General features: G+C 38.2%; 3 protein-coding genes across 6 annotated transcripts in view; 2 read left to right on the top strand and 1 right to left on the bottom strand.

Moving 5' to 3' along the window:
* Nucleotides 1–731, top strand: part of LOC102193163 (E3 ubiquitin-protein ligase znrf1) — a 15,555-nt gene extending 14,824 nt beyond the window's left edge. The window contains exon 5 of the mRNA XM_005728987.2: nt 683–731. The gene's annotated coding sequence lies outside the window, so the exon portion shown is untranslated. The remainder of the gene's footprint in view (nt 1–682) is intronic.
* A 5,649-nt stretch (nt 732–6,380) lies between these two features.
* LOC102192673 (protein lifeguard 1) lies at nt 6,381–12,674 on the top strand. Of its 3 annotated transcripts, XM_013909831.1 has the most exons (7): nt 6,381–6,617; nt 6,725–6,882; nt 8,062–8,327; nt 9,832–10,032; nt 10,991–11,119; nt 12,120–12,285; nt 12,479–12,674. In XM_013909831.1, the coding sequence occupies exons 3-7, from the start codon at nt 8,073–8,075 to the stop codon at nt 12,655–12,657; spliced, it is 930 nt and encodes a 309-aa protein (XP_013765285.1). In that variant the 5' UTR covers nt 6,381–6,617; nt 6,725–6,882; nt 8,062–8,072; the 3' UTR covers nt 12,658–12,674. The 3 variants fall into 3 exon arrangements, with proteins under 3 accessions (XP_013765285.1, XP_013765284.1, XP_005729042.1); XM_013909830.1 differs by lacking the exons at nt 6,381–6,617; nt 6,725–6,882 and adding an exon at nt 6,893–6,976; XM_005728985.2 differs by lacking the exons at nt 6,381–6,617; nt 6,725–6,882 and adding an exon at nt 6,893–6,976 and having other exon boundaries at nt 12,120–12,263; nt 12,479–12,668.
* Nucleotides 12,675–12,809: 135 nt separating this feature from the next.
* parp2 (poly (ADP-ribose) polymerase 2) lies at nt 12,810–26,476 on the bottom strand. 2 transcript variants are annotated; one of them, XM_013909829.1, is made up of 17 exons: nt 26,411–26,476; nt 24,793–25,002; nt 24,355–24,531; nt 24,105–24,175; nt 23,542–23,592; nt 22,725–22,821; nt 22,543–22,618; nt 20,162–20,264; nt 19,401–19,554; nt 19,131–19,272; nt 18,977–19,040; nt 18,764–18,898; nt 17,764–17,891; nt 17,502–17,601; nt 16,966–17,064; nt 16,492–16,616; nt 12,810–13,802 (listed from the first exon to the last, which is right to left on the bottom strand). In XM_013909829.1, coding segments are annotated over exons 1-17 (1,893 nt in total). In that variant the 5' UTR covers nt 26,412–26,476; the 3' UTR covers nt 12,810–13,642. The 2 variants fall into 2 exon arrangements, with proteins under 2 accessions (XP_013765283.1, XP_013765282.1); XM_013909828.1 differs by lacking the exon at nt 26,411–26,476 and adding an exon at nt 26,058–26,273.
* Nucleotides 26,477–26,538: the final 62 nt, after the last annotated feature.

Raw genomic sequence — 26,538 nt, 5'->3', positions numbered from 1 at the left:
CTGCTCTATGTTGGTACAGGGCATTGAAGATGATAGCAGTGGGTGGATTATATTCTTAAACTTAGTTACAGCACTTTTTGAAAGACATCTACTGTGATAAAGTCTACTCTCCACTGCTGTGTAATCAATTATTGTAAATTTAAATGTTATCAGGAAATGATCAGACAGGAGAGGGTTTTCAGGAAACATTGTTAAATGTTCAGTTTCTATACCACATGTTAACACAAGATCTAGAGTGTGATTAAAGTGGTGGGTGGGTTCTTTTACAGTTTGATAGAAGCCAATTGAGTCTAACTGATTAAATGCCATGTTGAGGCTGTCATTTTTAGCATCTACATGGATGTTTCTGGATTTCTCAGTGTTCACAAAACACTGTGTGTGTGAGTGGGTGCGTGGGGTTGGGAGAAGCTGCACCCTCAAAGTTTTTTGCGTCAGTGCTGAACTTAATAGTGTTTGAATAGAAAATAAATGCTGGCAGCACAAAGAACTTCTGCCTGTGGCCACATCGTTTCTGTAAAACACCAAAAACAACAACAAAAAAGATATAGAATTGATATAAATTTTCACATTTTTTCTGTCTTTGCTGCAGTCTGTTTTTCAGCACAGTCCCCACGGCCTGTATTAATGAATCTTTTTTCTTTTCTTTCTTCTTCTTCTTTCGTGTCTTTTTCTGCCCTCACAGGAGACTACACTGAATCCGAAAAATCCCCAATAAAAAATGTGTAATTGAACAAACGAAAGCCCACTGTCACTCTTGGAGACAGACTACAAATACATGAGCGGAGAACAGACGATCCTAAGAGGAAGCTGCACGTGAAGACACCTGATGCTCTCTGCTGGGATCGCTCCCTTTTGAGCTTGACCATTTCAAGCCAAACTCCTCCCGACAGTTCAAAAATCCGTGGTCGAGACATCCCCGCCCGGTTGGAACAGAAACGACAGCGTTTATCCGTCTATCCTGCGCACTTGGCTTTAAACTGCAGAACGTATAAATATTATCATCCTAGAACGAACTTAAACCGGGCTGCGGGGGAAGGGGGGGGGCTAAAAAAGAAAAGAAAAAATGGTCTTAACTGTGACTCTGGATCCTCTCCTGTGTATTTTCTCTCCCTCCCAACGGGATTGTTTATTTTATCAAGTGTTTTGCAAAAAAAAAAGACAAAATCCAAAACAGAACGATTATCGTTCCATGTCATACATCGGATGAATGTTTTCTTTTCTCGGTTCACCCCATAAATGAACCAACCTCACACTGAAAGCGCAAACTGTTACTATGTAAACATTGCTTTATTTTGATTGAGCTGGAGGTTGAGGACTTGTATTTGGTGAGTGGGGGCTGCCGTCATTAGGTGTTGGGGGTTTTTTTTTGTTGTTTGTTTTTTGTTTTTCCTCTCCTGTTACATGTAAACATTTCAGGGGATGTTTGGGGGCCTAACTGTTTGGGGAGTGGAAAAATAAGTTGGTTTTTTTTGTTTTTTTGGGGTTTTTTTTTTTTTGGTAGGTCAGACTTGTAGGTGGTTGAATAGCGGTGGGTTTAATGTGCTGCTACTTGGTGAGCGTTGAGGAGGGTTTGTAGGTATTTTATAGGGCCATAGTAGCGCTGGTGTTTGCACCAACTTGTGCACTTTTGTCCCTCAGGCTTGTTTTAGTTTAAACCATAAGATCCAGGATAAGATTGTTTGTGTGTTTGTATGCCTGTGCACGTTTAGATAACAACCAGGGACAGACTATGTCCTGAGCACGACTGTAAATTCGTGTGTGTGTGTGTGTGTGTACTGTAAATTGCCCAGAAGTCTGCTTGGTGAACCGGCTTAACTGCATTCAACATCCTTCCTGTTTAATGTTGTATTTGGTACGCAACATGGCGGCTCACATGGTCGAAACTTCTACTCTGAAAGCTGTTTTGAGTTTTTGTCCCCTGCCTCCTCTGTCCTCTGGGGTGTAATTTGGATTCTTTCTCTCTGCTTTTGGACTACGCAACAGTTTCGCCATCTGGTTACACAAATGCCAGATCGAGGGGAGATAAAGGGACAGATGTATTTTTGGAGCAAGTGTACACCATGTGGTATCTGCCTCGATCCATAACACTGGAGGCTACGGACAGCTGATGGTTAATTATTACATAAGCAGCCCCCCCCCCCCAATTCCCCTTGTTTTTTTGTTTTGTTTTTTTTTATTTAGGCTATTTTATTATCACAATGCTCATGTTTGTTGCTAAATGTGTTAAATGGCTATCCTTGGCCTTTCTTTTTGTGTGTGTGTGTTGATTGCCTTTTGCCTGGTGAAGGGGTTCTTGTGCAAAGAGGTATTTGTGGTGTCGTTTTTGGGGGCTGAGCTGAAGTGGAAGCCGAAACAGTAAGGCTGCTCAACAGATGCTGCCTGATACAGGTCATACGTAGGCCAGTGGAAACTCTAGCAGTAAGAACAAAAAATATATTGTAACTGATTGCTTTTGCTGCCTGCTCTAAAGGTGTTTACCTTTCAGCGCTGCAGTGGTGTGGGGCGGTTTAGAGGTTGGCCAAGAGGTGAGCCATGCTCACAGGTTTGTTCACCCCAGCCTCTGTTGGTCTTTTTTGTCTCCCCCCACCCCAATATTCTGCAGTCTGCGGTGCTATAACCTGTCCCGTCATTAGAGGGCAGCCTTGTGCATGTTTCTCTTATTTTGTATTGGAGAAAAGAAAAATAAAGCCAAAAATAGTTTGTTTGTGCATTTAGGTCTGTGTTGTTGTGGGGGACAGGGCAGAAGAGGAGGCGCATTGATCATTTAGATGTTCAGATTACATTTGTCGTGGTGATAAGTTACGATATTGTATACTTTGGCTGGGAGGGTTTTAAGGGGGGGTGTTTGTGTGAGTGTGTGTGTGCGTGTGTGTTCAGAGGGGTGTTGGTGGCAGTTGGGTTGTCAATAAAGATTACAGACAATCCAAAACCGCCACGTTACTCTTGATTTACTTCCTTAACCCCCTCTAAGCTGTGCGGTGCAATACCTCAAATTTTTACCAATGCTAGCTAAATGCTCTGTGTGCAAACTAGCCCCTCTCCAACCAAGGATGTATTTTGTATAAATATTCTCAAGTCTTTGGTTTCGAATCACAGGGCGCCATTTCCCTGCCTGCCCTGTGATTACAGACCGATGTTTAAAATGTCACCACAGCGGTATCTGCATCCCCAAGATATGGACAATCTGCCTTTACTCTGGTATAAAACAAACAAATTGAGTTTTATTTATTAAATTGTAAATATGTAATACAATTCAAGAAAATTGCTTGGTCCTTGTCTGTTCAATATACTGTTTCTAAGCTCCGATCTTTTGTATGTCTCAAAAATTGTTTTTATATGTATTTTTTACAATAAATATGTGTGACAGATGTTTTGTCCGTGTCTGTTTTGTGTATATATATATTTTTGTTTTGGTTTAAGTTGTCAAAAATGTCTCCTTGTTTGTGGAGCTTGACTGCGGCGCCTGCTTAAGCATATGTGTAGATTTCAGGAGTTAGATTGGACATGTCATCTCCATGTGAACAGAAGGAGAGGAATCTCCAAAAGTTGTCCTTAAGGTGCAGAAAAATGCATTTTGAAAATTGCTGCTAAAATGCATCTGAGCTACTGAAGCAGATTTGTAAACGACATCACATTTCAGCAAACAAAATGCATAAAAGTAGCACGATTTCAGATACGCTTCATGGTCCAACTCTCATGACTGAAACCAGGTAAACACAGAAGATATTTATGTGATTTGAGCTAGCAGGGAAAATACATAAAGGCAATGTCCCCAAAAAAGTCTGTCATTTTACAGCGAGAGATTATTCACAAGTGGGAATACGGTCAAGACATTTACCAATCTTCCCAGTAGTGAAATGTCCCAACGAGGTCCTGCCCAAGGACTGACTCTGCAATGCTGAGAAACTTGAAATCTAAGAGACTAGAGGCCTCAGTTAGCATGTTAAATGTTACAGATCATGATGGTCCGATCAGAAAAAGCTGAACAAGTGTGGTTCTTGTTTGGAAGGGTTCCCCAGAGCAAGGTTAATGTAGTTAACTAAAAATAATTAGATGTGAAAAAACATTTTATAGGACACATCTGTAGTTTTAGGATCTGTTACTTTGGCAAAAACTGTATTACAACAAGCCTGCTGAGGCACGCGTTTATTGAGTTTCTAGATGTCTCCAAGACTGTGAGTCATCAGCTTTCAAAAGGTTCTGTGTTCTTACTTTAATACTTGTACTGATGCTCCGAAATCTTACTTCTGACATTTACCCTCCGTAATATAATTAAAAAGAAAAACTTACACGAATAAAACTAAACATTTTGTGACAATAAAAACTAACTTGAAACAGGAAAACTACACTGGAACTTAAACTGAATTAAAAACAAAGTGAAAATAAAATTAAAAACCAATTAGAAAATACAAAACTATAATAAATTAAATTAAAATTAAGGCAATTTAAGGCAACCTATGAACCAGAGTGTCTACTCAGCTGTATGGCTTTATCACATTTATATTTAAAGTCCTAAAAGAAACAATAATTGGATTTGTATTACTGTCGTAGGCTGACTTAAAGACTGCCACTAAGTAATGCACTTATTTTACAAAAATCATCAGTAACAAGCCAGCATATCAGTTATTTCAGGCTTATATGCATATGTGGCAGACAGCAAAGTGCACACTGCTGAGCATAGAAGAGGTTTGTGAGAACCAGACAGCACAATGAGGAGCTTTTATAAAGCACAGTACACTGTGTTCAGGTCAGAGACATTATAAGAGCGAGACGTGGCACTCAAACAATCCTGAATTTAAATGCATGAGTAATTCAGCAGCAGTAATAAAAATCAAATCCTTCCAATCCTTATTTCAGATGAAAGTCACCAAACGTTTTAAGCAGTTTTGATCAGATTTTCCTGGAGTTTCCATACATGCAATTTTTGTGTCCTGTGACCACCAACATTACAGTTAATTGAAATAATGCTTTAAAATAAATGTCCAAGTATCTAAACTAGCTCTACTGTAGCTCCTGCAGCTGGTACCTGCAAGTCCCAGCACAGCCCAACCATTATGCAATGGTATGGGTCATTGTGCAATGAAGACAAACATCACACAGTTCCCATTTATGAAATCTGAGCTTTAAGTTTGTGATGTGGTCATTTCCAAGTTCCGAATTTCTGACTTTATTCTGCATTAAATCTAAAAATCAGGGAGGGCACAACATGTTACTGTTGCATTTAAAAGCATGTTTTGTGCCTTAGTTCTTTTTACAGTTGAAACCACAACATCCCCTCAGTATCTGTGAACTGAAGCTCCCAGCTCTACCACATGATGCCCCTCAGCTATTTCCTCTTCTGCACTCGACGTCATCATTGAACTCTAAGCTTGAACTGCTCCAGAAATTGACCTGAAGAAAGTAAAGTAACTTTAAATTTTTAGGAAGTGTCCGGCAGCCAGTGTTACAAGAATCACAGCATTTGTCGGGGAAAGAATGGATTTTCCTAAATATCAACACACACTATAGTTGTTTTGTATAAACACAATGAAAATGAAACTGAAAAGAGGCAGTGATGTAAACAGACCTGAAAATATACCACAACCGTCTTCAAAACTATAAGCTATGTCATAATTTAAAAATAATAAACCTGTGAAATAAAAGCTATAACAACTCCTCTTAGTGTCTGTTTGTTCATTATGGTTGTGTGTGTATATATACTGTTTTTAATTAAGGACAGCAGACATTAAAAATAACTGAAGTAAACACAAAATATTTTGTGTTGTCCCAAAAGATGAATATTTATCCTAGTACTTTTATTTTCTTGAGGGAAATGTGAGCACTGAATGAGCTGTCTGGAAATAGGTTGCACACTTATTATTGCAATTACAGTCTATGCCTGGCAGCAGCAGACAAACTGAATATGTGAACATTTTCAGGACAGCTTTCCAATGACAAAATATTACCCCAGATTTCTATGAATATTGTATTTAGTTAGCATTTATAAATACTATTTTAAAAAAGAACTATTTGTGTTATACTTTAAGTACTTCCTCATAATTTGAATAAAACCAGACAATTATGAATGTACTCATATTCAAGCACCTGTTTCTACATTTGCACACATAAGCAATACTTTGAACCAAAGACAGACAGGTAAAAAAAAAAAATCACGTAATTCTTTGTTTTTACATTCATCAGGTCCCAATTAGCCCAAATAGCAAAGAGAAATTAAAAATGCATGCCATGAAAGAGTTCGGGTCTTAGGAGGTTAAAGTGAATGAAAGTTTAACAGATTCAAAATGAAAGCAGAACAGTCAGTAGCTTCTGATCACATGATTCGAGAGGCTGACTGCTGGAGTAAGGACTCAGCAAATTTGCTGCAGAAGGAGAAGCCTGGCCATATTGTCACAAACTGCAGTTTAGGTAGACTGTGAGAAAAAGGATATGGCAGGATGACGGCAACAAATGGCAAACCTTTATTCAGGTTGCAAGCAGTCCAGGAAACAAGTCCAAAAATAGGGGCAAACAGAAGCCAAATCAATGCAGAGAGAAGGCACACAACTGAGCAACTAATGAATGATGCAGCCACTATGTCAAAATCTAAGGGAAAGGAGAGGACTATTTATACATATAAGGTAATCAGGGAAGCAGGAACAGCTGGAGGAATGATACACAGGTACAGACAATCAGGACAATGACACAGGGGAATATGTAAAAATCGATCATTTTTACATTTTTACAGCACTCAATTCTGGAAGTTCAGACTGAGGAGGACCCTGGGAAGTCCTTGGACACTTTAATGGCCAATGATCTGTTAAGAAACAAAGGAGTTTTTAAACCCTGTCAGTCATCAGAAGGTTTCGCCACTTTAAAGTGGAAGGAAGTGAAACTCGATATCACGTAAGTAAAATATACAGCTGCCATCGTCAGCCTGTCCTGGTTTAACGTGTAGCCTTCATCACATTAAGTACTGTGGGATTATCAAGCAACAGAGGTAGGAAGAACAATAATTTACTCTCTATTATAGACATATACTACAGTAGGTAAAAGGTAACGTCCTGTGTACCTGACACCAGTGCTTCTCCTACTGGTAAAAACAACTGTTTGCAAGTTTTATAGTTTACTTAATTTGCACTGTTCTTGTTTCATTTAATTATCTGGACTGCTTTTTCTAAATAAGGCAGCATTATTTCATTCATGGATCTGATCATGTCTAATTTCAGACTCTTACTTTACTGATGTCGTGATCATTATTTAAGTTTTGCTGTGTTTAGACGTTCAGATTCTTGTGGATGTCTGATATGATTTCCACTCGTAGTGTGGCCAAAAACCTGAAAGGTTTAAAAGGCCACCATGACTCTGGGTCAGTTCCCTTTATAGACTTCTAATTCAAGTGTCCATAAAAACAGATTTCATGTAAGATGCAGCAAAAACTGAGCTCTGTCCATTAAACACTTCATTGTCTACAAGTAGTCTTAACTTAAAAAAGATCAAGGATATTCCCAGCAACAGTTCATTTGTAACAAAATGAGCTAAAATAATATTGTGTAATGTGCATTAAACTTAAATGAAGTAAAGTAAGGTCATTTGTGTTCAAGTGTTTAATTTTTAAGTAAAGACAGCATGTCTAATTTTAGTGTGAAAACTGCAATATAGTTTGCAAAATAAGTTCAGTTTAATTGGGTATCATAAATCTTTTAGCCAACATCAGCTGACACAACACCAACTTTCCCACGGTAAATGCTGAAATCAAACATTTTACTTCTCAGTGCCCACATCATTCTTGTGTAACAAGTCAGCAGCAAGCCTGGATTTTTTAAAAAAACAATCTGCATCTGACTTGCAATGCTGTGCATGACCCTTCTGTCCGCATTCAGAATTATTGCAGCTATTTGAAACCAAATATATGAGTAGAAATATTCTTTTAGTAGCTCGGTTACTGATTTTAATGACGTCCTCGTGTTTTATTGTATTTTTTTAAACCTTGCACTTCCCACTTGTGCTGATATACATGCCACAGCTGATGTTTACTTGAATTTAACTTTTACATTTGGTTCCTCTTTTGTCACTGACTTTCAGTTTTTACCAGAATGTCAGCAGACTCCATCACTTCCAAGGAGACACAGCACGATCCCGGCTCTGATGTCCCCTCAGCATCGATGCATTCCTACCAAGAAGAGCAGCCTCCAGCCTACTCTGAAGCCCCACCAGTGTACAAACCACCTCAAATCTCTCGTTATGAGTCTTTCCATGACATAAACCCACAGATATCATCAGAAACGACTCCGCTGGTGTCCTCATCTTCCTTTGATGACGAGATAGTGAGGAAAGGGTTTATTAGAAAGGTTTGTACGCTACGTTTTGGACGATAACTCTAAGAATCCACCATAAATATTGAAAATCTTTTTGAGACATGTGCACCAAGTACTCTTTGTATTTGCTGCAACACAACAACACAAAACTGTTTTCTTTTGTTGTTGTTATGATCAGTAATTTTAACTCCATTTAGCTATAAAATAAGTAACATTATGCACCTTAAAAAAAATCAGACTAAATTAAATGAGTAAGTCAACTTTCTTGCCCCTGAAAAATGACATATTATTCTATATTCTGAAACTGAAAATAACACAAAAGCTCATAAAAATAAAGCAATTTTTAAAACTAAAAACTAGACTGAAACAATAAAAGAGGAAAAGAATCAAAAAGGAATTAAAACATACAAAACTTAAGTAACCCTGAATTTCACGGCCAGTTACAGGAAGCCGTAATGGCACGTCAACATAGCAGCCAGATGTTTTGGTCGGGTCTACTTTCACACAACAGCCACTTGGAGTGGGAGAAGTTGGGTGTTTCAAATCCTGTTTACTTTTAGGGAGCTGTTTATTTTATGAACTGGTAATTGCAGCACGTGGTAATCACATGTTACAGTTGGCAAAATCAGGAACTATTTTGTGCCTGCATGCGGAAGATTAAGGAGGCTGTTTCTCTCACTTTCTTCTTGAGCACAAATAAGTAGATTTGAGAAAAGAGAGAAGTCAAACTTATATTGAACAGGCCAAATGTGATCGGCTGCCACTCTGTTAGGATGGCCACAGATTAACAACCTCTCCAGGTTGTATCCTGCCTCTCACCCTATGACAGCTGGGATAGGCTCCAGCTGCTAAGTGACCCTGAACTGGATAAATTGAGGAAAATGAATAGATGATCTACATACAACCCAATTTGAGTGGGACTAGCCAGTAAAGACATTGTATAACAACCCATCTTTATTTTAATATAGAGAACTAAAAGTATGTTTTAAAAACAATAACACTTAATGAACCCTGCTTCTGCAGATGATACACCTTAAAAAAGTGTATTGCTTAAGTTTATTGCTATTATAATTCACAGCGACTGTTGAAAAGCACAAACTCTTCACATTTACAGGTTTCACGCACTAAACATTGATAGTATTTTACTCTGTGATTGAAATAATGTCTCGAGATCTAAAAAAATACTCAACTTTTAATATTCTTTGACTCCAGTGTGATGAAGTTGGTGTTACCTCACCAGGTACTATATGCATTTTACTGAAAAATCAAAGATTTCTTTGGGCCATCCTGGGGGCTGGTCTGGGGTCTTTGGTGAACCAACTCTGGCTCCAGAACTGCATGTTTGACACCACGTTTATAATATTTCAAAGCAGCCTCTGACTAAGGAAACAGTTGACATTGTTGGACTAGTTCTTCTTTGTTAATGTGAGTTAAATTTAAGGAAAAACATTTGCAGTTTTCTTTTACAGTGTAGTTACTTTGTAATAAAGTTGTAATTTAAAAAACAAAACTCAGCCTTTTCTCTTTTCCGGGACAGGTTTTTAGCATCGTGACGCTCCAGCTGCTGTTCACCTTCACTGTAGTGTGCGTGTTCACCTTCTCCAGCGTGGTCAAAGAGGCAGTGCAATCAAACATTTGGGTCTATCTCAGTTCCTTCATCGTCTTTGTTGTGGTCGCCATCGCCCTCAGTTGCTGCAAGTCCTTCAGCCAGCATCATCCGTGGAACATTGTGGCACTGGTGGGTCACAAATAACAAAACCATGTATCAAATGGATATGAAACACGGCACAGTCACATTTCTGGAAAGAGAAGTGAAATATTTTGGTCATGCAGTCAGGATGGCACCTCAGCTTGTGAACCACTTAACTAAAAACTAGAAGTTAAAGTATAAGTGCTAAGTGCTCAGCAATAACTTTGTTAAAAAAAAAGGAAATAAAGGTCAGAATAAGAACAACAGCAACAAAAAAACCACTGATGACTTTTGTCAAAGATTTAGACTTCCACAAACAGATAGTAAATGTTCTGGCACTTATGTAGCACTTTTCTATTCTAACTGAGAACTCAAAGCTCTAAATGACTTGTGAAAAGTTTGCTTTTTACATTTTCCAAAACAAAACCTCTAAAGTTTTCTCTAAAGGGCAGCAGATTCACTGAGTGATTTCAGGTTTGGTTGGCATGTTAATTTAGGACAGGCTCTTCCTGTTCCTGTTGTTGTTAAATACTGCACGTACAGCAGAGCAAAACGCAAGCAGAAGCTCACTGCTGCACCTTTTCTTTTAAAAGCACTCATTAAGTGCATTCATGTCTGAATGCATGGCGAGTGTATGAATGGGTGTGTGTATAAGAGAAAAAGAAAAAGCCTTAAACCAAACCTGCTCATGTGTTCTGCTTTCTTATCTAGGTCACCTCAACCCGGCAATTCCTGGAAGAGACTGGCAAACACAACAAACTAGAAAAGCAGAGGCCAAAAGGCCACATTGCCCGAATATAAAAGTTTGTTTTTTCAGTGTCGGAAACAAGCATCCATACCTGAAGACCACGTTCACACAATTTCTTTCTGGCCTTGCTTCTTGTACATGTTCTGTTCTGTTTTCATTATTTGATATGTTCTTATTTTTTGTTTTGAGTGAAAATAAGTGGAAAATGTGTTCCACGTGTTCTGGAGATGTTTAATGCACTTAATTTTCTACCTCCAGTTTGTTGTCACCGTGAGCATGTCATACATGACGGGGACCATCGCCTCCTTTCACAACACCACTGCTGTGATCCTGGCTATGGGAGTAACGCTGGCCATTTCTATCTCAATCATCGCTTTTTCAGCGCAGGTGAGACCGTCAGGCTGTGCAGAAGCGCTGCATTTGAAAAGCTTTCTTCTTCTTCTTCTTCTTCTTCTTCACCAAAGCAGATTTCTCAGCTGACTTTGAAGTCAAAACTCTGAAAGGTTTCTGTAAAGAAAATCCACAGCACATCAGAATAACACAAAATGCATGCAGTGAAAAATGTAACGTGAAAGGGAAGCTGATTAACTATTTGGTCATAGATGATTTTAATAGACTGATATTTGTAAGACTGATATCAATATTTGGTTATTCAAAAATCGAATATTCTGATATTTGATTTTTTTTTCTTTCAGACACACGAAACATAAATAGATTCCCCTAACATTCATTATCTGTATTTATTTATTCACTGCTTTACGTTCAGCCCGACTCTGCTTGGATCAGAGGGTTGTTTTGTTTGTGGCGTTTCCAACATGTGTTGCCAGCAGGGAAGTTGCAGGTTGCCCTCTGGTGGACAAACTATGCAACTTCACCACTCATACCATGGTTGAAGGATTCCATTATTATATATTTTTTTTAATATTCATTTATAAATACTGATACTGATCAGCCCAACCAATAGTTTTTTTAATCTCCCCTCTATTTTTTAATGATTAAGCAATCTTTCATTTTAAAGAAAATTATAAATCACTGGTCCCGGCTCCTTCAGTGCAAACATTTGCTAATTTTGCAGGGTTTTTGTTTATATCACAGTAAATTTAATATTGCTCATATTGTAGATTATTTCTCATCCAAGACATTTAAATACATCAACATAGTCCCTTGGAGAATATGCAAACACTTTTTCCTTGCATTTGAAAGATCTGAAATGCCTTATTTTATGAGACTCATATGCTTCAAGTTTCAAAAGATTAATATTTCACATGTTCATTTCATATGTCACATGGTTACTGTGCACTACAGAAAAAAAATCTAAATAAGATTAGACACTGATAGATTATTTAATAATGACATTCATGTCTTTATGTCTTTCTGTTATTTGCAGACTCGCTATGATTTTACTTATTGCAACAGTGCTTTGTTGATTCTGGTCGTGGATGTCGCCATGTTTGGGATATTTTGCACATTCTACTACAGCTACATTGCTGAAGTTATCTATGGATGTCTGGGAGCTCTGTTGTTTTCATTGGTGAGAGAAGGAACAAGATCCAGTAAGGTCCACAGGTTTTCGAATGAGGACACTTTTAAAATACAACAACAAAGAGTTTCAGCTTTAATTCAAGGAGTTTAAATAAATCTGCATTAGCTGTATTTTGTTTAATTTAAAATACAGTGTATTTTAATATAATTTGATCGCATTTTTCTCACACTGGTCTAAATCTCCTCCTCCTCTGCTTCTCTTAGTACCTGGTGATCGACTGTCAGCTGGTGATGGGGAGGATGGCCTACAGTGCAGATCCAGAAGATTACATCAACGCTGCTCTCAGAATCTACCTAGATGTAGTCCTAATTTTCCTCTACATCCTGGGGAGGAGGTGAAACTGCATATACAAAACAAACGGACACTTCAGACTGTGGATTAAAATGTCCTCTATCATTATGTGCTGTATATAATCTCCTTGCATCATGTCACACACACACAAAAAAAAATCTGTTTGCATAGAATCTTGTCTTTGTCTCAGATTTAAATCCATTAAAAATCAAACAAAAAAAACACCACACTTTATGTTGAGTCATTTATTTTTATTCCCACTCTTCAAAATTTAAAAACCTTCATCCTCATAACAGATCCAGAAGAATATTTGTGTTACAACAAACACCTACACTAAAACCATTCTACCCTTAATAATTATAATGAGACCTTCTACTGATCCAAGGACGTTTAGTAATATACATATACAGGGACAAAAAGTAGTGCAAAAGGTTTTGTGTATCCTCTCCATGTTAAAGTATCTAGTATCTAGTATAACAAACCTCTGTCGAACAACAGCTTTTTCTTATACATGATACCAGGATATAAGAGAAACTGTAGAAAATCCAAGAAAAAGTTGAACTCAAAGTTGATGTTTTCCCTCAGTTGGTCCCTCATGGTTTCCTCAGACACTCATTTATATATGGTGATGCAGAACCTTCAGCAAATCCTGCTGCCAGCATCAGTGATTATTTTGAGTTATTTCAACCCAGCAGTCAATTCGATATAAGATGTCAAAGAAGTGAAAATGCTGGCACTAATCCCAAGATGGGGGAAAAAAATCAATTCATATGCAAGATTTTCCTTTTTAATATAATTTATTGTATAATGAAACATCCACTAGTCATGCCTTTGATGACGCATCTACAGTTTTTGTCTTGGAAAAAACCCTAAAAACAATTCATTATATTATCAAAACAGCTGTGAATGATTTTTCTCAGTTGAGCAATTGCTGCAGCCTTATATGAACGAGTGTTTTCAGGTGTAACATCCAACCCCCACCCATGCCCCGAAACATAGAAGTTAACGCTACATGAAGAATGACTAAAAACTAAACATTCATCCATATTTCACAAAGGCACACAGTTCCCAAGGCTTCACCACAGTGATGAGTAGTTAAACTTTACACGCAGCAGGTACCTCATGCGAGTCTGTGCAGGATTGTAAACAATGAACTCGTTGTAGAGGAGGGAGTAAGCGTTAGATTTACCCACTCCCGTTTTCACGCCAGGCCCCATCGGCACCGTCATACCGTCCCTGAGAAAGAAATCGAGAAACAATAAAATAAATCCGTGGGATTAACACAAATTACCTTTGTTTAAAATTTCTTTTAGGTGATTGTAACAATTTTTTTCCCAAAAAAGGAAAATATTCTGCACTCTTTGGCTTCAATTTCTTTTTTTTTTCTTCGGCTATTTTTTAGGATCTTTGATCCATCCTCTTAACTCCTTCTCCAGTTCAGAATCATGGGAAAGCTCAATCGCATCCCAGATATCTTGGAGCGAGAGGCAGGGCACTTCCAATCTATTAAAATGCCAACACAAGACAGACAACCACTCACATTCTTATTTATCGTTAATTTAGAATTACCAATTAACCTAACAAGCCGAGGAAGCACACATAGGGAGAGCATGCAGACTCCAGCTGGCCAGGAGATTCACACCCAGGACCTTCTCGCTGTGAGACAACAGTGCTAACCACTGCACCACTATCCCATCCATCTCTGGGGATGTTTTGTCAAACAGTGTGCAGCAGTATACTACAATTAATTTACAAATAGAATACGCTCCGTTATCAAACTTTGGGCTTGTATTGGACAAATGCAGGGCTGCTGTTGCTATGCAAGTGATAAAGATATATTCCAAACCTCCTGCTAATTTTAACAGAATTAGGTACATCATGTGAAGATTAAAGAGCATTTTAAGGCATTAAAAAAACTGCAGTGAAAAGTCGTAAACTAATTTCTTCAGCTTCAGGTAACTTACTAACAGGACAGGTGCAGTTTGTTAATACCAGTCTAAAAGAATGTAATTACTGCTCATGGCATGTAGGTTAAATATAGGCCTACGGTGAGACTTGTCACTATATATAATGACAGAGTCGTTATAGTGGAAACAGGATTCAGTAATTAACAGGCCTTAATGTAGGACTGTAAACCGTGTGTTAATATCTTGAAATTACTTTCTGTAGCATTCTTGTTTTTAGACAACTCAACAACAACAAATAAATATGGCTCTAAAATGTTCACACTGTTGAATCTTCTCTATCGTTTTTGTAGATTGTGACTATGAATTTGTTCACTGGTAAATGGAGTGCATTTAGGGAGCATCGTTCTAGTCTCACTGACTACTCACAGTGACTTCAACCCAGTGTTTCAAACACATCGATTTTATATGGGGCACAGTTATGTGAACACCTCTTCAATCTTTGGTAATTTATCCAAACTTGGTTTTTTAATCCATCTGAAACAATTCGGATGTTGCTAACCACCTACCCCTGGCCCTTTCCTGCTGGTCTGTTTCTCATCCAGCTACATCTCCAGTGAGTTTGAAATCCAACCATGGGATCACAGTTAGACATTTATACTGCTTATTCTTCACAAAGTGGGTCAATCTATTGATGCATGCATTCATTTTCTCCAACTTATCAGACGAAGGCAGGAGCCTATCCCAGCTGTCATAGAGCAAGATGCACCCTGGACAGGTTACCAATTACATTTAGAAACTATTCGTATTATTTAATAAATTATTTGAGAAAACTTTGTGCACCTATTTTCACGCCTACACACACCACGACCACAACAAACACCGTCACCCACCACATTCATATATGCTACGGTTTTATTGCAGCCTTACAGGCTCCTTACACACCGAAGGGATTTACGAAACTGTGACAAGCAGACTAGAGAAGCTATGAGTGTATAACCCCACAGACTGCAGCAGTTTCAACCATCTAATAAGGTCATAGCAAACCACAAACAAACTGCATTTTCTATCATGGCAGGTCAGACTTCATTTTCACAAATGGAGCTAAACACATTCACTGCTGTGTTTCATGGTCAGCTGACTGGTCTGCAGTGAAAAACAGAATTTGGTGGAAGCTATGGAGGAGAAGCAGCACAGCAGGAAAAACAGCAGAATAAACAAGGGGAATGCAAGGCCAGTGCATTAACGAATGAGTCATCATGTAGCCAGCAGAGTTCAGCATTCAGCATTTTGACTTTCATTTAAGTGGTCTCACTCCAAATTGCCTTTTTCTGTAACATAAACATCTGACATTTATATGAAGTGCTTGAACATAGCCCTCAGTAGAGAGGTCTAAGTAGATTAGATAAACAGTTTAGGTAATCTATACAAGCACTATGGGTTACAAGGGTCTCTGAACTAAATGTATCACTTTAAATCAGTGCTTCCCACACAAATTGAGCTCTAGACTTTACTTCAGTGGGCTTGAACGGGACATTAAAGCTGCCTAAGTGTATTCTGTGTTGCTTTTTAGCATTTCTTTTATTTATTTTGCCCATCTATTTACAATATTCCCTTCCTTTTGTTTTAAATGATAAGTGATCTCTACACAACTATTCCTGGACCTTCCCATGGTGTTTTCCCACCAGTGGGGTATTGTTGTGCTCTTTGGTGTCATTCAGCTGCTCTCCAGAGAGTCTGTTATCCTGGAGTCGTACAGACTACAACAGCAGCTGGTAATGACAGTTCTTAGACGACTCTGGAAACATGCTGTAAGCAGCAGGTGGAGAACTGCTTCACTGAACTTAGAGGTTGCATGCATCCCGTCTATACTGTCCTTGAATGAGCAGTGCTAAACAAGATAGGCAGCTGTGTTTTGAGTGAGCTAAAACTTATGAAGGCCTCGTTTTAAAGCAATGGACCAAATAACTGAGCAGTAACTGGCCTGTGTTAAATATATCATTATAATTAGAAAGACTTACAGTGTGACAGAGTTTTTGTGGTCAGGTCCAGTCTGTCCCAGACCCTTGGTGCTGTGTTTTCCAGCAGGCAGATTGTTTGCTTCATAGTCTGCATCCAGCAGCTCATTAGATTCTCCCAGAGCGACCTGTGGGCATGAATATATGAATATTTACCAGTGCTGCATTATATTTAGGCCACTACACTTTGCAGAGGAATTTTTCTGGGTATCAAATTCAGCTTTTTTGGCTTCCTACGGGTCTCTACCTGAGACCTCAGCAGTAAACATCCTCATTGCAGGATCAAAAATGTATCTGGATACAAATTATAAATATAACTGTTCAATCTGCAAAAACAAAACTTCATTGCAGATTACAGACAAGACATTTCCTTGGCAGCAAATTTAAGACATTTGCAGGCCAGAGCAGCTGCAACAAAACTTCAATAATGAAAATTATTAATGGCAAACAAACAAACAAACAAAAAACCACCCTTACTTCACACAGTAGCAGCAGTCCAACGTTGTTGTTCTGGTTGGAAAAACAGTAGTTGGCACTTTTTGATGACATGTCAGCAAAGTAGATACCTTTACCAAACTGAGTGAAAGAGAAATGAGAAAATGTAATATACCGATGTGAGTTCAATTTCAATGCCTGAGATAATTTCATGTTGAAAATTGATCACATTTTAGAGACTCCTTAAAATGTAATTTTTTAGATCAATTTTATTGATTTTTTCTTAAAAATGTGTTTAACTTCTGTTACATACAAGCTGAGACAAAGTCAAACTGCATATTTTATTTGTCTTTCATTCTCTCACCGAGGTTCCTACACCGTTTTAAAAAATTAAGATCAAGACATTTTAAGATACCAATGAAGAACAATGATGACAACAATAAGTACTGTAAATATTCAATATTCAATAAATATTGAATATTTAATATCCAGGCTTTCCGCTAGTGTACTGCAACCTGTGTTGGACCTAAGACTGGTCTTATGGAGTGGTCTTTTTGAATTTTGATATTCCATCCTACCATGTAACCAGTAACAGGAGCTTCGGGGGGGGCCACTCGAAGTCCCTGACTGAGGATGCCGACCCAGTTAGACAGACGTGAACCGTGCCACAGCAGAGTCCTGGCAGACAGGTAGACGGTTAGCTTGGCTCATTGTGAAAACCCCCCCCATAATTTTCATTGACATCAATGTTGGATTTTTATCAATGCAAACATGCAGCATAATAAATCTGATTTTGAAGTCAGCTTGAAGTCATAAAGCAGTAACAGTATTTCTTCCTACCTGTTACTTAACTGTGACAGGAAATTTTTGCTCTCCCCGTCTCTGTCCACTGAGAAAATGTCAAGCACGGTCATGGTGTAGTCACAGTGGGTGGGGGCGTGAGTGGTGTGCAGATACTGCTCTATCACCTTCACACAAAGAGGAGGAAAGTTAGCTCAATGCAAAATGCTGAAAGGAATCCAAGATAATACTGAAGACTAACAACTACACAAGTTTTAGTGTGAATGGAAATGTAGTCAGCCAAAGGAAATCTCCATGGTACCTACTCAGTATCAGTCAGTTCACTGTGAGATATATGCACGTTATCTCTGGATTAAATTAAACAAGATTTGCCACTATTTACAGAGCAGTGCCCCACCAGATAGGTATTTTAGTCTAAATAATAATAATAATAATAATAATAATAATAATAATAATAATGATTTAAAAAAAACACACACATTGAAAAGCTAGTATTTCCAGCATATCAAATATTTTTTTATTTCAACTGAAATCATAACAACAGAGCCTGTGCTGTTTTCACATTTGGACATGACAGGAGGTTTCACAAACTCAGCAGCAGCAGCTTCTGCTGACAGACTAACTATCTGTGTTTGCAGACAGACCTTTGGAACACTATGTTCCTGACATAGTGTTAGTTAGTTTAGTTAGTGTAAACATAAATTAACTAGCAGTCAGAAGGTCACAAGTAGTCTGTTCATCCTGCTGTCAAAAATAATATATGAGCCCTGACATGTTTGGCATTAATAAAGTAACACCAGCAATTGCCCTACCAAGGAGAATATGATCAGATGAGAAGATTCACCACAAACTATCGACTAGTCAACGTGAAATGACTACAAATGAATAAATTATTCTCTGTGCATAATGATTTAGATGCAGAAAAGTCTTAAGCAACTACATCAGCCTATCAAATTGTTTTGAGGCTAAGAACAAGTAACATCAATAATGTGACACGGTTTGGTAAAACTGGTTAGTTAATTATTTAAATCACACTGACCTTGTACTCATTGTTGCTGGAGTCCAGAGGCTGCAGTTTGCACCGGAGGGAGTGATACTGTCTGTCCAGAGGATGTTCATCGCTGTCTTCACTGGACTTGACCATTTTTACTGCTATCTGGATGTCACTCAGTGCCTTTAAAACAGGGATGGGAGACATTGTTCAGTTAAGAAAGGTTTTTTAAGCAAACTGAATAAAATCAAAACATTTTACCTCCAAAAGGGCAATTTTGGCTTTCAGCTCTTCTTCTGTTTGGATAAGTGGGGGAGTTTTCAACCTATAAGGGTAACATCTTTTAGTTACAGCAAGACAGGAATCGGTGGTAACTATCCACACTCTGGTTTTGTCTAAAGTTTCATCCTTTTACCCAAAGTCATGTGGGATGCGGGTGTAAAATTGATTGCATGCTTCTAAAAGGTCACGACTGCTCCCTTTCTTCTTCTTCAAGCAATCCTCGATCTTCTTCAGTGCTGAGTAACCTGCTCGGATCTGCTCTGGGGTCAGCTTGCCTAAAGGTAGAAAGGAAGAAAAATGTCAAGTCTGACACAGTGCATGGAAATACTGGTCACTCTGTCACCAACTTCATCTTCTCATTTAGTCAAATCAACCTGTAATAATGAATTTGAGTCAGACTGACCAAGAGGAGCTTTCTTGGTGTCAAACTTCATCTCCAGCACACACTCCTCCATGGCTTTCAGATCACAGATGAGCTCTAAGAGAGACTGAATCCTTGAATCCAGCTCGGAGGTTTTCTTTTTTGGTACAGTATCCACTGTGGTCTGATTCTCCTCCTGGAATAGTGAAAAACATCCAAGAATACAATCTGACACATCCAACCTTTTAATTCAGTTCAGTTTTATTTATATAGTGCCAAATGACAAGAACAGTCAGTTCAAGGTGCTTTATATTATAAGGTGAAACCCTAAAAAGATACAGAAAAAAATCCAAACAATCAGACAGCCCCCATATAAGGAAACAATTGGTGACAGTGGGAAGAAAAAAATCCCTTTTAACAAGGCTCGGGGAGGGGCGGCTATCTACTGTGATCTTTTATTGAATGTAACATATTTCTGAACATATTTCTCCAGTGCAACTTCTGCTGACAGAAGTTTCGGCATTATAACATTCAAAGACTCCTTAATAGAAATCTATGGTACAATTCTTAAACAACAGAGATGACAGTTATCCAACCCCCAAAGAGCTAATTAGGACCCAGAGATGCTAATCAGCTCAGGCCTCTGGACTGAGGTGTTTATGAAGCAGTAATTTTGTCGCTAGTAGTATGGCTTTTTTCTATTCACTTATATAGGAATTTCAAAGTAAGAACGCCCAGAGGCTTTGCCAACATGGCTGCTAAATGCCAAGAATGACTTTTAGTAAGACTTTTCCTAAACGTACCTTTTCATTCGTGCTGTAGTCCATAAACACCATGTCATATTTTCCAGCTACTTTCTCAAAACTATCTCGATGCTCCCATTCGTTCTTGGTCTTTTCAAAGAACCTGCAGCAAAACAAACAAGTTGGAATTTCACCAAACACACATGCATGAAGGCACCTGGAAAACCTTTCTTTTTCCACTGTCAGTCACATAATGTAAAGTAAAGTAAAATTTTATTTATATAGCACCTTTCAAGATAAAATCACAAAGTGCTTTACAGAGGCAGAAAACAGACATTAAAATGTCAAACAAAACAAAATCAACCAAAAGCAAGTTTAAACAGATGCGTTTTTAACTGCTTTTTAAAAGACATGACTCAGTCCACAGATTTCAAACTCAAAGGGAGCGAGTTCCAGAGTCTGGGAGCCACTGATACAAACGCTCTGTCACCTGTTGTTTTTAACCCTGTATGCTGGACAACCAGCAACCCCTGGTCACAAGACCTCAGGGACCTGCTGGGGTGATAAGGAAGAAGAAGAGCACTTATGTAAGTTGGAGCTACACCGTGCAGGTCCCTATAAGTCATGATTATGATCTTAAAATGGACCCTGAACTTGACAGGGAGCCAATGCAGTTGAATCAGCAGGGGAGTGGCATCTGAGTATTTGTGATGCTTTATCAGAAGCTTAGCAGCAGCATTTTGAACACCCTGCAGTCGTTCCAGGGAGGCATTACTTAAGCAAGTAAACAAGGAATTACAATAGTCTAAGCGCAATTAAACAAAAACATGAATAATCATTTCCAATTCGGAACGTGACACAATGGGACTCAGCTTAGCGATATTTGTTAAATGGAAAAAACAAGAGCGAACCAAAGATTTAACGTGTGTGTCCAGCGTCAGAGCTGGATCAAGTGTAACACCAAGGTTCCTAATGGAGGATTTAATATAAGAAGCAAGAGGGCCTAGATTTTTAACCACGAGGGGAACAAATTTCTCAGGAGCAAAGACAATGACTTCCGTTTTATCAGCATTTAGTTGAAGGTAATTACCAGCCAGCCAATCTCTAACAGAATCTAAGCAGGACTGCAAGATTTGGAGTTTAGAAACATCAGGTGGCCTAAAAGAGATATATAGCTGAATATCATCTGCATAACAATGATATGAAATATCAGAGAAAGAGCTAAGAAGTTGCAGAAGAGGGAATAAATACAACAAAAACAATAACGGTCCCAAGACAGAGCCCTGAGGCACCCCACAGGCAAGAGAGCTGACGGAAGATCTGAACTTAGAGGCAGCCACAGAGAAAGATCGATTTGACAAATAGGATTTAAACCATTCCAATGCGGTACCCGATACACCCACCCAGTGGTTTAATCTATCTAACAAAATAAGATGATCAACAGTGTCAAAAGCAGAGGTCAGATCCAGCAACATCAAAACAGTGCACTCTCCAGCATCATAATTCATCAAAATATCATTAGACACTCTAAGAAGTGCAGTTTCGGTAGAGTGAGCCTTACAAAAGCCAGATTGAAATTTATCGAGAATTTTATGTTCATCTAGAACAACTGTGAGTTGCTTGGCCACAACCTTTTCTAAAATATTGGCAATAAAAGGCAATTTTTAGATAGGTCTGTAACTGGAAAGCAAAGGAGGATCAAGTTTAGGCTTTTTTAAAAGTGGGTGAATGACAGCACTTTTACAGTAACCAGGGACCTGACTAGAGAGTAGAGATGCATTAATAATTTTAAGAACACTAGGACCAATAGACTCAAAAACATTTTTAAACAAAGACCCAGATAAAATATCAAGGGGGCAAGAGGATGATCTAATTGAAGTAACCAGCGTCAACAACTCGGGTAAAGACACTGGTGAAAATCTTTCAAATATGACAGGCTTAAGTAAAATCGGAACAGGCAAATGGTACATGGAGGGAGAGATGTTGCTCCTTACATTGCTAACCTTTTCAACAAAGAAGGAAAGAAAATTTTCCCAGTCTTCGTTCGAAGAAATTGGGACAGAAGCCGGAGCAACTATATCCCTAATAGTATCAAATAAAACCTTAGGGTTACCTCTGCTCCTAGAGACTAGGTTTGAAAAATAAGCAGCCCTTGCATCACGAATTGAAGCATTAAAGGAAACTAAAAGGTCTTTTAAATGAAAGAGATGAACCTGTAAACGAGTCTTTCTCCACAAACGCTCAGCTTTACGACAGACACGCTTTAAACAGCGAATGCTGTCGTTTATCCAGGGCGAGGGTTTTGTAACAGGGGCTAGTCTAGTTTTAATAGGGCAAATATTATCGATAATAGAAAGACAGTAATTATTAAAACGATTTGTTAATAAATCAACATCATTAGAAGCAGGCAGAACCAAATTAAAAACGTCAGAAAAACTCACTTTTTCTTGAAGACATCTTTGGCCTTCAGCAGGTCTCCACCACAGACCGTAAGGCTGTTTTGACCTACTTTACCCACTGCAGAAACAAATGATAAAAATCAACAAAATGCACAAAGGTGGTACAATTTCTGCAAAATGACAAATATTTTCAAACAAAAACTGTCAGTTGACGTTGAACATACCCCTGCCCCATCTCATCCACACACTGTAAACCTTGGAGCTGTCGTCCTCCAGCAGCTGGATCAGGTAATATTTGTTGTTGTTAAACTGAAGATTTGTCTACAAATTGAAACAAATGAGGTTTACTGCAGGCTAAAAATTGGAAACTGAAGCTAAAAAACTGAATTTGTGAGATTTAAAGTTTTCACTTTTTCATTATTACCTATAAAGTACTACCTATACTGCTCCAGGATGAAATAATAATAAATGTTATTAAAATGGATTTATCCTGCTATCGCATATTTACTGAACATTGAGGTCAGCGTGTGCACAAATAATCCCTGTGAGCCAAAACCTCTGGTCTGCTCCAAACAGTCAGTTTCTGGCAGGTTTTTCAGCTTTTGACTTTAGATGATGTTGTAGACAGGGATAGTCCTAGTATGACCATCTAAGGCAGCGGTCCCCAACCTTTTTTGCGCCACGGACCGGTTTATGCCTGACAATATTTTCACAGACCGGCCTTTAAGGTGTCGCGGAAAAATACAACAAAATAAAACTAGTACCGGTACCGAAAAAAAGAAGATTTATTCATAACACACGTGAAAAGACCCAGGAAAACCGAGTTGACGATAACAAAATAACGCTGAAAACCGATAAAAACCCTGAAAACCATACATTTCACACCTGAGCCTCAACTCTCGCGGCCCAGTACCAAACAACTCACGGACCGGTACCGGTCCGAGGCCCGGGGGTTGGGGACCGCTGATCTAAGTCACACAGCCCTAAAAAAAACTATAAAGATGGAACTGAACATAATTTATTTCCTTTTAATTGTGTTACCTGATTGAGCATCACATCGTAAACATCATTTCCTTCCTTGTAAACATGAGCCTGAAATAGAAATATAATAATGAGTTATACAAATCAAAAGAATCCCACCATGTCTGCATTCAGGAAATATAAATATTTGTATATAAAATATTTACTTTTTTGTGTTTAAAAAGAACAGATTTACAATTATGTTAAAAAATAATTTTAACAGAACCAATTACCACGTCTTATATTTTCATGAAACAGTCATATGTAAATCTACTGACAATTAGGTAAGATGAATTTAATTATCTTCTAATTGTAACAATACTTCTCAGATTTATTGCTTATCTGTTTAGTGTGTGGAAAAACACAATCATATATATGGTATTCAGTTGAAAACAACCATTTAGAAAATTTAAGCTTCACTGAAAGATTTATTTGTGTTTAAGCAGACACTGATCAGAATAGTTTGTCACAAGAGGAACTGTAACTGGGGGAAAGCTTTGCCTTATAGCAGCCAGGTGTCAAACCACAAGCATGACTGACATGAATCGTGAGATTTATATATCGTGTGGATGCCGACACTGTACCTTTCCCAGTTTGGCTTTACATTCAGAGTCTACTGGTGCTTTTCCCTTCATGACCACTGTCTTCACAACTTCTGTTCAGAACAGATCAAACACAAAAGAGTAGTGAGGTGAAGAAACATCTACAGTTCAGATGCAATTCCATGCTCACCTGATCCTTAAAAGCTTTAAAAGTTACTGTGCTTTGATAATGACTAATATTGTCATGGCTGTAAAATTTTGTAAGTATATAAAGAAATTAGATCCATGTTACCTTCACTTTTTACTTCTTCTTTGGCTTTTTTGGGCATTTCTTCAGTTTTTGTCTGGCTCTTGCTTTGTCCTCTTCTCTTCTTAGCTGCAGGCTGCTCTTCTGTGTCCTCCTCTTCCTCTTTAACTTGAGCTGGTTTCTCATTATGAGTAGCAACGTCACCAGCTTCATTTTGACTTTCTTAATAAAACAGGAGAAAAGAGGAAAGACTGTGAGTACCTCCAAGAATTCAGATTTTTCAATTATATTTAAACTGAAATAAACTATATAAATTTCATGAAATTATGTTTTAGATACCATTTCTACAAAAGACATTTATTTAAAAATGAACTAAACTGCAGTTAAGAAAATATCAAGCAACACAATTTAAAAATGAGGATTTATGAAAACAGAATACAGGGAGCAGGGAGGATGACAGAAAATTCACAGCGAAAAACACACCTGCTTTTACATTCTGACAGCGAACTTTCCGTTTGTACTTTGTGACAGGATTGATCTGAACCATCTTCTTCAGATCAACTTCGTAGGCTGTCCCCGAGCCCAGAGAGAGAGTGACAGATGTTTTCCCAGAAGAGACGGCCGAGTCCAAGACGGCACAGGCTGATGGAGAGTATGGTTCCCACTGTCTTTTATCCCCCATCCACTGCCACACTGATTAGAAATACACACAGAAGAAAATCTAACTCTTACACAGTGGCCTTTTAGAGATCAGAAACAAGTCTTTAAGTTATTAAAACTCTGTGTCTGTAATACCTGTTTTAAACTTCCTTAATTTTTGTCTCCTGACTGACAAATACCAATTATATTAAAATAAAAAAAGTATTAATGCTGCTGTTGTTTAAAAAAAATGAAAAAACGTCTGGATAAACTGCAAAATAGTAAAAAGAAAAATAAAACCAATACATGCTTCTTTTTTTTCCTGGAAGGTGCAAATAGCTGTGAAACATTTTAATTTTAACAGAAGCAAAACAAAGAGTGGCTGCAAAGAAAATCAGCCTTACTTTTAAAGGGAGCTCATTACACTCGAATTCTCCCCTTAGTTCAACAAATGCATCAGAACAAACTGTTTTTTCTCGCCTTCATTTCAGTGCAAACTTCCTTTATTCCAAGTTTGTTCTGATTGGCTGCTCTAGACAAACAGGTTTAAAAAGTAGCATGATCATGTTTGAGTTAACCCTCTCACTGACATCATCTGGAACAAAAATTTGAGGGAAAATGTCAAAAAATTAAATGTTTACAGTAATTTAAAGCATAATCATTTCTACACACATTGGCATCATTATTTTACAATTAAAGTGGTCATATTTAACATAAACATTCCAGAATGTTAGCAGTATATGTTAGACAGTAAGCAGGTCACATTAGAAAAGGCCCCTTCGCTTTTGGTATGCAATAAATGTAGCTCACAACAAATAAATCCTTTTTTTATTGGTCGTTTTTAACTGCTCACTTAGGAACTTATTTTATTTGAAATTTTAGAAACGCAACCGGATTTATCAGCAAACCGAGCTACAAAAATTGTTTCGTTTGTTTTTTAAGCTGACAATTTTTTATTATTATTTCACACAGACAGTACCGGTGTCTGAATTATGAGTGAAGCTTCATAATATTGATCTTCATGCTGTCTCCTGTCCGAACATGTCCACAGTTCAATGGCGTAGTTACCCTGCAGCAGCTACAATATTATGCTAATACGACACACAGACCTGTTTTTGACTGGGTTTCTCCATTTTCTGGTGCACTTTCACATTTATTTCTGGAACTTCTAGCTCGCCTCATGGTGGGTTATTAAAAATAATTATCTGGCTGCTGTTAAAGGGGAACCTCAGCGATAACACTAAAACACGGCGGGAAACTTTTCCCCACCGTACTACTGTTTCCTGACCGGCAGCCGCACTACAAACGATTGTTTCATGTGAAGATGAATCACTCCGCCGCGAAAAGTGAAGCCATTGTTGTTTCCGGTGCGAAGACGGTTAATATGCCAGCGATTTATTTTAAACGCAGTTCAAAGTTTAAAATACATTTAGGTTTATATTTGTTTTCATTTAGTCCCAACTTTGTCTATTCCGTGGCCGAGAGGTAAACTTGATGTCGCAGATGCTGGACAGTAGGCGGAGTAGCACTCTTCGTTGTTCTCCTGAGGTAGGAACAGAGATTAGGGGCGAAAGTGTTCCGCCTTAGGTA

The sequence above is a fragment of the Pundamilia nyererei genome, unplaced genomic scaffold (assembly GCF_000239375.1).
Source record: "Pundamilia nyererei isolate P.nyererei 1_Seehausen unplaced genomic scaffold, PunNye1.0 scaffold00031, whole genome shotgun sequence".
NCBI classification, from domain to species: domain Eukaryota; kingdom Metazoa; phylum Chordata; class Actinopteri; order Cichliformes; family Cichlidae; genus Pundamilia; species Pundamilia nyererei.
The sequence above is the reverse complement of the archived record's forward strand: the minus strand, read 5'-3'. Positions and strand labels throughout refer to the sequence as shown.